This window comes from Vigna umbellata, chromosome 5 (genome assembly GCF_029865625.1).
Source record: "Vigna umbellata cultivar VRB3 chromosome 5, Vumbellata_1.0, whole genome shotgun sequence".
Taxonomy (NCBI): domain Eukaryota; kingdom Viridiplantae; phylum Streptophyta; class Magnoliopsida; order Fabales; family Fabaceae; genus Vigna; species Vigna umbellata.
In genome coordinates this window covers 32,444,573-32,457,494 of record NC_142169.1, presented here as the reverse complement: position 1 = coordinate 32,457,494, position 12,922 = coordinate 32,444,573, and the positions used below count along the sequence as shown (strand labels likewise).

The 12,922-nt window shown below is 34.5% G+C and overlaps 2 protein-coding genes across 2 annotated transcripts; both read left to right on the top strand.

Annotated features, from left to right (window-relative positions):
* Positions 1-715: 715 nt before the first annotated feature.
* On the top strand, positions 716-4,093 carry LOC124824965 (uncharacterized). Its single transcript, XM_047297488.2, has 4 exons — positions 716-1,176; positions 1,277-2,632; positions 3,234-3,282; positions 3,385-4,093. The coding sequence occupies exons 1-4, from the start codon at positions 1,116-1,118 to the stop codon at positions 3,521-3,523; spliced, it is 1,605 nt and encodes a 534-aa protein (XP_047153444.1). The 5' UTR covers positions 716-1,115; the 3' UTR covers positions 3,524-4,093.
* Positions 4,094-7,860: 3,767 nt separating this feature from the next.
* On the top strand, positions 7,861-12,468 carry LOC124824963 (uncharacterized). Its single transcript, XM_047297485.2, has 3 exons — positions 7,861-8,289; positions 9,459-10,902; positions 10,998-12,468. The coding sequence occupies exons 1-3, from the start codon at positions 8,028-8,030 to the stop codon at positions 11,182-11,184; spliced, it is 1,893 nt and encodes a 630-aa protein (XP_047153441.1). The 5' UTR covers positions 7,861-8,027; the 3' UTR covers positions 11,185-12,468.
* The last annotated feature ends 454 nt before the right edge of the window (positions 12,469-12,922 follow it).

Below are 12,922 nucleotides of genomic sequence, written 5' to 3'. Positions count from 1 at the left end.
AACTTGCGCCAATCATTAATCACTAATTCATGACCCTCTCAATAATCCAACGGCTCACCATCATTTATCATACATTAATTAGAATAAAATCAAATAAAATCAAAATTTCTTAACTTTAAGCGTAATAACACAGGAAGAGGACACGTGTCCCATTCCAAGTATTTGTGCTAGCATTTTACGTCCATCTAATAAACATTATTAATCATTAACTGTATACAAACAACGTTACTTTATTTTATAAGTAAATAAAAATAGACGAAGGTTTTTTCTATATTTATCAATATTTAATTACAATTTCATCAGATTAATAAAAATATCTAATAAGAATATATAATTATTAACAATATCCAAGGATAATTAATATTGCTCTATAAATTTATAATCGTGGTTAATTTAGTGGAACAATAATTATATTAATTTATTTTTTAACGTTATTGTTTTTCAATCTGTAAGAATTGAGTAAAAGAAATTTACAACAACTCACACGATATTCAATCAATTAAACTACTTTCCTTGACTCTAACTGTCACTGAAACAAAATAGAGACTGTATTTAAAGAATTATCAGATTTTGAAGTAGATACTACTGTATAGAAGATTCTGTTGCAAAATGCTCTTGATATTTACAAATCTTCATCAATAGAATAGAGACAGTTTATAAATATGAAAAATCAATCGATTCTAACATAATAAACTAGGAAAGCATTTAGTTTTGTTAAATTAAAAAAAGGAGCGTGTAGTTGCAGTGTGAGAAGATCCAGAAGTGGTAGAAGCTGTTGCTGATATTGCTTGCACACAGAAAGGGCTTTGGGAAAGATAAAGAAGCAGCAACTTATGAAAAAGCAAGAGTCTGGTCAGACCCAAACATTTCCCAACCCATCCTTAGTGACAAAGTAACATATTTTCAATATTTTGTAAATGATTATTAGAACTTGGTCGTTTTCTTTTGTTCCAACTTTTCCCCAACCTTTTTGGTTTGGTTTTTGTATCCTCAAACACCTTTCCCGGTCTAAGTTCTGGTTCTTTCCCATGTCTTTTTGTTTTTAAAAGCAACCACTCCTCTCAACATTCTAACACACGCTCATTCTACATTGCTTAACCACTCTCTCTTTCATAATGGCCAAGGAACCTTCTCTATGTCTCTTCTTCCTCTCTTTTCTCGTTCTCCTTTCTTCCGGTGAGTAACCCTTCTGTTCTTCTCGATACATGACATTTTCTTTGCTTTTTCTTTTCGAATCTGAATCAATAACTGGGCTCCATCCTTTTGTACTTTGCAGGAACTGCATCTTCACCCTCTGTTGATTCCTCATTCCTCCACCAAAGCAAGATCTTCAAATCTCAGATTCGGTTTTCTGTTTCTGACTACAAGATTTTGACCACTCTCACTGGCACCAACCTGTCAGTTGATTTCTTCTTAAACGAAAATTTTGTTTCTTCAAAATCATCTCCAGTTGCATGGATGAAAGTTCATCTTTTGAACATTCTTCCCCAAGTGGACATCAGCAGCGTCATTGTTAGATGTGGCAGTGAGTGCTTAGGCCGAGATGAGATGCCTTTGCTCATACCTGTTATGGAATCAATTCATTCGTTTCTCACCAATCTTCAACTGGGGAGGGAAGTAAAAGTCTCCGTGGCATTTCCGCTTTCGTTCTTGGAGAATTTGAATGCACCATATGAAAATGATCTTCTCAAGATTGTTGCGTTTGTAAAGAAAATAGATTCATTTATCATGCTAGAAGACGCCAATGATGGGGAATTGGGAACTGGTCGATCTGTTATTGAAAGAACCACCCTTACTTCTATTTTTCCTTGCAAAGATGTCCCTGTGGTTTTCACAATCAAGAGCCGTGATATTCCCAGTTCAATGGAATTAACTCAGTTTAGAGGGGCAGTATCCAAATATCTTGGAGAAGGATCTCATTTTACTAAAAGGATTGCTGCGTTGTGTGCAGAAGTACAGACAACCAAAGGTTTTGTACTGGGAGATCTCAAAAGAGAAGAGGGAGAAGGGATAATTCCTTTGATCCTAAGAGAAAAGCCAAGCAAAGTCCACATCAGAAGAATTCTTCAAGTCACAAACAACTCACCTACCACAGTTTCCCCCACAAATCCAACCCCACCTGCACCAGTCATCTCACCTCCAGATACACCAACCATCATAACAGTTCCTTCCACCAATCCTGTCACAGTTTCCCCCACTAATCCAGGGGCCACACCTGTGACAGTTCCTTCTACCACACCAGCTTCTCCCTTAGCACCCACAAATCCAGCCAATCCAGGGCCTCAATCAGTTACCAACCCTGCTACGTCATTTCCACCCCCATCAGGAAATGGTCCTGTCACAAATGCCCTTCCTCCTCCTCCAAACACAAATGCTCAAGCCTCGCCTGGGGGCCAGAGTTGGTGTGTGGCAAAGACTGGAGTTTCAGAAGCTACTCTTCAAACAGCATTGGACTATGCTTGTGGAATGCCAAGTGTAGATTGTTCACAAATACAGCAAGGTGGGAGTTGTTACAATCCAAATTCAATACAAAACCATGCTTCTTTTGCCTTCAATAGCTACTACCAGAAGAATCCTGCGTCAACAAGCTGTGACTTTGGAGGCGCTGCAACCATAGTTAACACCAATCCAAGTAAGATCTTTTCGTAGTTCAATAACCTTTTTCAGAGTTTGACTTATATACTGTTACTCTAAAGATTAAATGGTTAATTTATCCCTTACTATTGTCCTCATTTAAAGATGATAATAACTTTTAGTCTCCTTGCAGGCATAAAAGGTTATTTAGTCTTATACTTGTATAAAAGAGAAGTTTTGGTTTCCATTACAGTTATGAGAAAACTGTTTTTGCTGTGTAAATAGATTCCAAGAAAAACCACTACAAAACACACTGTTCTTACAGTATTCTGAGTTAAGTTCTAGATCCTAAAATATAAACAACTTTAAGAAAGAAACGAATAATTTAACCTTTGCTAAAACATCAGTTGACAGATATTCAATGAGAATTTACTTTATTATGGTCAAATCTTATCGGATGTTTGTGTAAAGATGTTATATACTAAAATCATCATTCTGTGTCCCTAAGAGTATTTATGGGAAGAAGTTATTCCTCTAAATAAATCTCAGTGTTTTTAGGATATATCCCTAAGAGTATTTTAGGTTAAAAGAAATGTATGTAAATTAAACTCTTTCATAGTTTGTAATTCACATAATTGACTCTGTTAAATTGTGACCAGGTTCGGGTTCTTGCATTTACCCATCTTCCTCAGGGACAGGCACATCCGGGTAAGTAAAATGAAATGGATTCCTTAGCTACAGAAAATAGTTTCTTTACCACTAAGCCTACAAGATACTAATCATGGTCCTGTATAATGCCATCTTTTGCAGCTCTAATGGCTCACCTTCAGTTTTAGGATCCCAAAGCCCTCCTGATTTAAATACCTCAAATTCAGCTGGTCTGAGGCCTTCTATTAACTTTATGGTTCTGGTGGTATTATCCTTAGCCGGCATAAGACTCACTATATGAGTTTTCCTCAATACACATCGTATTGGAGTTACAATCAGTGTACAGCGCAAACAGCAGCATGACAGTAGAATGAATAGAAGAAGAGAGACTACATGAGGATGACAGGTTGTGGTCTGGTTCAGGTACAAGAGTAGTGCGTAATTTAGTATACATTGGTCAGAGTTTGTGTTGGAAATTCGTTTGCATATAAATGAGGGTTTGTTACTATTTTTCAAAACGATTCACCTGAATATGTCGAGTTAGAATCCAGGTTATTGAACTCATGGGAACAATGTCATGCTATGAAGGAGTCTATTACGAGAGCTTGTGGTGATGTAGAAGATTAATAAAGAGGTGTTACGTTTCATGGTAATCATTTCTGTAAAGCAGAGCAGCAATTATGATATTGGTAGATTGTGAAGGTTTTTTTGGGAAACCACTCTAAAGGGCACTGTAGATGATCATAGTCGACTTCTCATGATTGTATGTGGTAGAGCATGCATGCTTTACTGGTTTTGAATCATCATAAGCAATATTTGTCCATATTCAAAAAGCTCTTGTTCTTAAATGAGTTACTGTTTGTTAAGGTAATGGTTGTGCATTATTGTTGCAGTAGATGGATTTATCTAGTGTTAATCTATTGCAATTATAAAATCAATTTTTAATTAAATGATTCCGAACTGATGAACTAATAAAGACTGAACACAATGAGTCAAAGATGGGTTTAAAGCAGGTTAAAACAACATTCAAGATTTAAGGTATTTTTCACGGTATATGATTCACAAACATTGAATACCATCTCCCAAAAACTTGTTAAGTTGTGCCAAAATTAGAAGTCACGGTGATTGTGAATTTTATATGCAGAAATTTGACTAACTCAATCCCACTCTAACTTGATTCTGATACTATGTTAAAAAGTAGACTTTAAATTTAGGTTAAATATCTTCGGAGGTCCCTGTTTATTGGGCTTTTTCCAGTTAGATCTTCGTCTTATCGGTTTCGCCAATTTAGTCCTTAAAAATGAAAAATTGACTCAATTGGGCTCCTGCAGTTAAATTGGCTTAACAAGGTTAAATTTTTTATGACCTGACATGTTAACGTGGTAAGTTTTTTATACGTGGCACATTCAAGCAAGTTACATGGAATGTATAATTAAAAAATTAAAAAATAAAGTTTCTAATAATTGAAACACAAATTAGGGTTCATCGTCTTCAACCTTAGCGATTGATGCTTAGGGTTCATCACCAAATTAGGGTTTACTAAAATCAAATTGGGTTCGAGATTAAAGACGCAACAAATCACAGATTCATAGAGTTCAAGATTGGAGTGGAGTCCAATGTCTCCCCGGGCCTCTCCTTCGAGATTGGGGGTTTTCTCATGTTTCTGTTTGCGTGAGAGAGATAAACTCGCAATGGGTTTTTGTTTTTGTGTTTTATTATGTCTCTGGGTTTGTAGGTTGATGAATTTGTGAAGAAGGAGACTTACAGATATCTGATTTCCATCTTTTTAGTTTTCTTTGGACATTCTAATGCAGATATTTCTTTTTTATTATGTAAATTGATGGTTAATTTGCCAATGCTCCAAACAAAAAAAACTCTTAGAATCATTTTAGCGAAAGAAGATTTGGCAACCTTCAACTGCTTTCAATGCTTGCCAACCTTCTAGAAGAACGAACCTTGAATCCCTAATTCCTCATCTTTAGATTTAAAACGTTTCAAAATTCACCACCAAACCCTAATTTTAAAATGTTTAATGTTATCAAATTACACGTATAAAGCTCTGTGAATGTCACGTATAAGAAACTGACCACGTCAACGTCCCAGGTCATAAAAAAACTTAACTTCGTTAAGCCAATTTAACGGTAGAGGTCCAATTGAGTCAATTTTTCATTTTTAAGGACTAAATTGATGTAACACGGGATCTAGAAAAAACCCACATAAATAGGGACTTTCAAAGGGGTTTAACCTTAAATTTTACTCAACTCTACAAAATCAACTTGTAAAATAAGATTTACACTCACTTATATATTCTAAATTTCTAATCAATATGAGACTTCCAACATTATTGTTTGTCTTTGTTGTTCATCCTTTATTACCTATCTTTTTATTTCAAATTTGTATTTATAAATTTCAAACTTGTATTTATAAATTTTAGAATAGATTTCGAATTAATAACAGCTTCATTACAGTATGATTAATAATAATTATATTTTGTCATAAATTAATCAATATTAATACTAATTTCTCTACATGTTGATCATTCCATCGGTTGATCATAGTCGCACAATTGCATGAATGCTTTGTAATTATGTTCATTGAATGTTTGACCGCTTAGACTATCCCGTTCATAACTTATCAGACAGTAGTCTTAATCATGTTTCATCTTTTGATTCCTTACAAATTTCGGTTACAAGTGATGCTCAAATGTAACAACACCTCAATTCCTATTTAATTGAGTGGTCTTACTTATATAATCGTGCTTAATTTGGTGGAATGATAATTATATCGACTCTTTTTTTAAAGTAATTGTTTTTTAATCGGCAAGATTTGAATAAAAGAGGTGTTTAGTTTAATTTTCTGTAAAGCAGTTAAGGAATAGGTAGATTATGAAGTTTTTTTCGGAAACCACTCTAAAAGGCTTTCGGAATGGAACCGGTTTCACTATTTCATATTACTAAAAAATTCATCTTCATGTCTAAACTCAACTTAATATTAAATTTTTGTTTTATCTTCATCTTTATTGGATAATGAATATATATTTATATTCATATACATTTCAATATTAATTAATTAATTTTTGTAAAATAACAAAAGTTTTAAATATTCAATATCAAAATAAACATATTTTTTTAATATTAAATATTTAGAAAGTAATTATAATTATATACATTTTAAATTATATTATCATTTATTAAATTTGTAAACATTAATGAAGTCTGTTAATAAAATTTAAAATTATTTTAAAAAAATATAAAAGAAAAAAAAATATTCAAATTATTTCTTTTAAATGTCTCTATTTCCATCTTTTAAATTCTTATGAAACGTACTTTGTTATAAACTAATAAAAATTATAATACACTAATTAAACAAAATCACATGAAAAACAAAAATGAAAATAATGATAATTAAATTTGAACATAAATATTTCATCTTTTCAACTTTAATATACGTTGAAGATGATAAACAAATATTTATGAAAATTATATTATAATAATAATTTTGTTTAGATAACTATTGTGATAAAATTATAATTATAATAATGAGTTAGAAAATAAACATAATTATTTAAAAACGTTAAAATAATATACTACATGATAAAAATAAATAAATTAAAATGTTAAGAAAATATTTGTGTCTTATAAATAATTTGTAAACAATTGAAGAAAATGCATGAAAGAAAATAAATGAATAACTAAGAGTATGATAATTAAAAAAAAAGAAATAGATATTTTAAGTAAAAGATTGTTTGTTAATTATAATTTAAGAGATTTATTTTATTATATTATGATAAGAGATAAAATAGTTTATGAATTATTTAATTTAGAATATTTATTTTATTTTAAATAGATTATGATGATAGACAAAACAATTTGTTACAATATTTATTTTATTTAAAAATGTGAGATAAGATGGTTTATTTAAAAGATTTATTTAAAGTTTTTTTAACAAAGAAAAGGATAAAGCAATTTTGTTAAAAGATTTATTTCATTTAAATATTTCCTAAGACATAAAAGATTTAGCAATATTTTAAAAGGTTTAATGCAATCAAAAAGATATTCTAACAAATAGGATTTTGTGAATAATATATGAATAAAAAATTATAGAAACATATTTTTTAAGAGATAAAATGATTATAGAAGTGGTATAAAGTGTATTAGATAATATATTTAAACTGTTTTTTCAGTTAATATGTTCTTAGAGTCTGACTTTGATATAAATAGGTAATTATAAACACTGAAATCCAAAAGGCTTGGAGTGAAAAGGAAAAGGTGGGTGAAGATGGAAGTAAAAAAGGGTGAGGAAAGAAAGGAAAGAGAGATGAAAGAGTCCACCAACATGACCTTATAATTATAATTTACTATACTTCATCGTTAGCATTGGGGTGGAATAAAACCTTACTTCCTACAACAACACAAAAATATACATTGCCCCACCCATCAAAAAGGAACTTAAAAACCATCTCCATGCCACGTCCTAAAACTTTATTCCCGCCAACCTAAACCACACATCTGGCCTCCACCTCACACCACCCCAATCACATAAACCGGGTTGCCCCGACCCACAACACCGATTTCATCCAAAAGGGGTAAATCTGTCAATTCATGTTACTTTTTTCTTTATTTCTCTCTCCCACCAACCATAAATCCCAAGAATCCTACCCTCACCCCCACCATCTTCTTCATCTAACTCCGTTTCTCCCGTCACTCACAAAAGGAAAGGTCGAAGACGCCGCAACTTACTAACTCTGTCAGTCAGAGTGTTCATCAGGAATTCGAAGATATTAGGGTATTGAAGAGATCGGCGTCATGGGCGGAGATGGAGCGACGGCCAACGCGGAGGCGCAGTACGCCTCTGCAAAGACATCGGTGTGGTGGGACATCGAAAACTGCCATGTGCCCAAGGGTTCGGATCCGCACGCGATCGCGCAGAACATCAGCTCCGCGCTGGTCCGCATGAATTACCGTGGCCCTGTCTCCATCTCCGCCTACGGAGACACCACGCGCATCCCACCCTCAGTACAACACGCGCTCTCCAGCACCGGAATTTCCCTCCACCACGTCCCTGCCGGTCGGTAACTATCCCACCTCTTCAAATTTCGCCTTTACTTGTTTTTAGTCTCTTATAATTAGAAGGTAAGTGCATGAAAGATTTCGTCTTAAAAATCTGATTCATTAATGATAAACCATATATATATATATATATATATATTAACTGACAAGAACATTTTCTTAATCTCTCACAACAACTTCTTTAGAAATTAAGTAACAAACTCAGTGGAATTAAACTGATTTATTCAAAACTAACAAACTCAAACCCCAGATTTTTAGTAACATGATGTAAAAACAGAGTATAATACTGCAAAAGGATCTCGGTAATCCACGCACGAAATCTCAGTAACATTTCCTTCTTTTACCCGCGCGGCTCATGGTTACGAGTTTACATGTTAGTTCTGAGTTCCGAGTATACCGGGGTTTGCGCAACACACCTTGTTAGTTCTGAGTTACTCGGAAGCATCGAGAAGTTCTTGTTGTATCTTGAAAACATTGGAGAAGAATTTGTTGTATCTCGGTAACGCTCTAGAAGTTCCTGTTGGATCCGGTAGCTTAAGCAACATAACGTGTTCTTAAGGGAAGTGATCATCCACTCCTTAGGAACCTATCTTGTTTTGTTCCTGTTCAGCCAGTATTTATGACATCTAGTAACAGCTAGAAACTTATTAAAACATATTAAATATACAACACATTTTGATGCTTGATTTATAACATCTAGTAACAGCTAGAAACTTATTAAAACATATTAAATATACAACACATTTTGATACTTGATTTATAACATCTAGTGACAGCTAGAAACTTATTAAAACATATTAAATATACAACACATTTTGATGCTCGATGTATAGTTATACACACTAGTGAAAACACTTGTGATGTATAATAACTTGGATGTTCTTTCTCCTCACTGTGATGCATCTGAAGGGACTGGCACAGATGGTTATTTGACTACCACAAGAAATTGTACTCGATTGTGACGAATTGTTGGTTCCGGTTTCGTAGTATTCCCCCATGTTACCAGAAATTACAGATAATTGTGGCCCATGCATGGCCACATTTACGAGTTTTCTGTTTTTTTATAAAGTCTATTGTGAATTTTTTTTGCTCTGTATGTACTATGAATCTCGAAACATCTATCTTTTTTATTTTTTTGAAAATTAACGTTGTAATGTTTGTTAATAGGCGTGAAAGACGCAAGTGACAAGAAGATTCTTGTTGACATGCTATTCTGGGCCGTGGATAATCCCGCACCCGCCAATTATTTATTAATTTCGGGTGACCGAGACTTCTCAAATGCTCTCCATCAACTTCGGATGAGGAGATATAATATTCTTCTTGCGCAACCTCAGAAGGCATCAGCACCCTTGGTTGCTGCTGCCAAGAGTGTATGGCTTTGGACTAGCCTCTTAGCTGGAGGACCTCCTCTGTCTAATGGTGAATCGCAACAACTTGGTAGTGGTAGCCTAAGCCATGTTTCATCTTCTGACTCCTTACAAGTTCCAGTTACAAGTACTGCTCAGATGCAGCAACAAGTAGAATCCTATTCAGAAGTTCATGCAGGAAATTCAAAATTTCCAAATGGAGGCAGGGGATTCGATACTAGGTTTCAGGGTAAACCTAATTGGAGAAGCCCGAGTCAATCAAATGCACCCAGAGCCGTGAATCCACCACCATCTGGACTTCAAGATAATCGTAATAATATAAACTCTTATCGACCTGGCAACTTTAATCCAAATGTTCCGTTGAGTGGATCTGCTACAAATTATGTTCATGGCAACACTGATCAGTTATGGAGCAGTAATAGTAATCTACAGGGCAATCATCAAGTTCCTTATTCCCAGCCATTAAGACCAAATAACTTCCCATTGCAGCCTCCTTTTGCGCCTAGTAATTCATATACTCCAAATCCCCATACTTTTGCACCTCCAATGGTGCCACCTAGAACTGGTGGTCCCAATTTCAACTCAGGGCCACAAACCAATGTGCCAGATATTGGTAATCTAAACATTTCGGGATATCCTAATAGTGTTCATAACCCACCTTCTATTCAACAACGGAATGGAGATTTGAAACAAAATCCTAATAGTAGTGCTCCACATGTTTTAAGATCAATTGATGAAAAAAATGGACATGTGGTACGTAACAGTGGCACACAACAATTACGCCAAGGTTATCAACATGGTCCAGAATATCAACCAATGCTACCGGCAGCAATGGGTAATAATAATCCTCCTGGTAGTGGTATGTGGGGTACTCCAGGATGTCCTAAGCCTTCTGAATATGTACAAGGCCTAATAGGGGTTGTTTTACTTGCCTTGAACTCACTGAAAAATGCAAAGATGATGCCAACTGAGGCAAATATAACTGATTGCATCCGTTTTGGAGATCCCAAGCACCGCAACACTGATGTTAAGAAGGCTCTTGAAAGTGCTATTGAGCAGAATATGGTTGTGAAACAGAATTTAGGTGCTTTGCCATTGTATGTTGGTAAGAATGATAAACTATGGAAATGCGTCAATCCTTTAGGTGGTAATCCTAAGCAGCGCTCAAAAGAAACATGGGATCAAATTGAAAAGTTTTTAACAACTCCTGCTGGAAGATCAGCAATAATGGCTACTCTGTGCAAGTAAGCATATTGTGATGTCTCAAAAGCTTGTAAGTTGATTATTATCTTTTCGAGCTTGTCTTAATCATCTTATATGTCTTTGTTTCCATTTATAGGTACGAAGCAGGTATTGTGATTAAGAATATGTGCTTCAAAGATCTTGCTTTGGGTGATGTCCTTCAGATATTGAACATGTTAATTACCCATAAAAAATGGATTGCACATCATCCGTCTGGTTGGCAACCACTTAGCATTGCTCTACCTGAGACAAACCCTGATTCAGGGGTTGTGGCTAGAGTATAACCACATTCTGATTATGGTAATGGAAAGGCACCCAGAGAAAACTCAATGAATATAGTACAAGTCAGTGCTCTAGGAATTTTGATGGCATAATCCTTTCTTTCCCTCTGAATCAAAAAGGTAGGTAGTAATGGTGAACTGAAATACAAAAAGCATCTTCAGTGTTGTTTATGGTTATTGTTAAAGCCTTTAGCTGGTCTTTAAGGTGAAATGAAAGCAGCTTTGGACAATAATTGAAATATACCAAACACTTAAGTTTGGTCTGGTTGTTGAGGTTTCTACGATGGCCTGCTATGCATCGCAATGGATCTATCTTGGAATTAGTGCGACTTCTTTTGTCATGAGCTTCGACGCAACTTTTATCTTCCTACAGATTATTATATTTTGCCTGGAGTTTGCCTTATTTGGCTGAACTCTTCGGATCGTTTTATTGATATATTTTAAGTAGTTTCCGGGATGCTGACCAAGTATCTGTCTTGCACTTCTGCTGGATATTGATGGACCTCTGATCTAGTTAGGTAAACCATCCTCAATACTCTCTTTATCACTTGGAAAGTGATCTATCTACTCAATCAAATTCTTCAGGGTGAACTGTGGAATGCAAGTCCTGAAGCTGTTGTATTGCCTTATTTTGTTCGTTGGTGGTTGCCTGTCTTCTAAATGCTGCAGGAAGTTAAACCACTGTACAGAGAACACTTAATTTGCACAAAATTCAAGGTGACCGCACTCTTAAAATTCTGCATGAAGCTCTTGATTTGTTATCTCAACACCAATACTCAATATGTTTATGATCTGGGAATTTGACTATGAAAATCACGTTACGGAGTACTAAAAATGATTCAAAGATGGTGAAATCAAATGGTAGGGCTTCCTGATGGTGCCTACAGAGTTGTGATATTAACTATACATATGCAGTTAGCTTCTGGATACCTGGCTTAGTGCGCTGAATTGGGTAATGTAGTGGGGGAATTAATCTGGTCTTGCCGCTTCCTATACCTTTTCATGTTATCGGAATTTAAATTTCCAATGTATCATATTGTTTAATCATATGCCTTCAGCTTTGAGTTATATTTTGACTTCTGTTTGTTGAAGATGATCTGGGTGGATGTCCTTATGAATGGAACAGAGTTCAATTTGTGGTTAATCTGATTATACTTTCTTAATCTTTGGAATAGTGTGATTGATGGCCACTGGTGTTGGCTCAGACCGCTTCACATGTGTATATAATAAACAAAGATTTGGATTTGGTGCAGCCAGCAAGCAATGTACCGTTTTATTTTCTTTTAATTCTTGGCTTTTAGATTTCATGTGTGGGTCATTCTGAGAAATTGAATGGACTCGTTAACTGCACTCTGTCAAAATACCACAAATCCTCTAATTAGTGATGCTCCACCTATACTTAAATTCAATCAGAAGTTTGATTTGGCTTGGTTCGATAAATCTTATAAATTAGAAGGGCGTTCGTTATGTTAAGATTTCTTAATTTAAATAAAGATTTGGTTTGATTCAATAAACCTCACTTCGATTTTTTAAAAGTTTTGTAGAACCGAAAGAAAATTTATCCAATTTTACCCCAAAATGTTAAGGGATCGTAAGACGTAAGTATTTATTTATAAGGAAAAACATTAAATGGGTTATTGCCCCATCAAACGTGATATTTAGTAGATTTTTTTTTATATGTGTGGTCCACTTAGTATTTTAAAGTTGTCATTAACGACTTATTTCTGAAGTTATAGACAAT

Excerpts from the sequence above, each read along its gene's own strand:
- LOC124824965 (XM_047297488.2), top strand. The coding sequence starts at position 1,116 with ATGGCCAAGGAACCTTCTCTATGTCTCTTCTTCCTCTCTTTTCTCGTT. Across the intron at positions 1,177-1,276 it reads TCTCGTTCTCCTTTCTTCCG|GAACTGCATCTTCACCCTCT; the intron begins GTGAGTAACCCT and ends TGTACTTTGCAG. Across the intron at positions 3,283-3,384 it reads TCAGGGACAGGCACATCCGG|CTCTAATGGCTCACCTTCAG; the intron begins GTAAGTAAAATG and ends CATCTTTTGCAG.
- LOC124824963 (XM_047297485.2), top strand. The coding sequence starts at position 8,028 with ATGGGCGGAGATGGAGCGACGGCCAACGCGGAGGCGCAGTACGCCTCT. Across the intron at positions 8,290-9,458 it reads CCTCCACCACGTCCCTGCCG|GCGTGAAAGACGCAAGTGAC; the intron begins GTCGGTAACTAT and ends GTTTGTTAATAG. Across the intron at positions 10,903-10,997 it reads ATAATGGCTACTCTGTGCAA|GTACGAAGCAGGTATTGTGA; the intron begins GTAAGCATATTG and ends TTCCATTTATAG.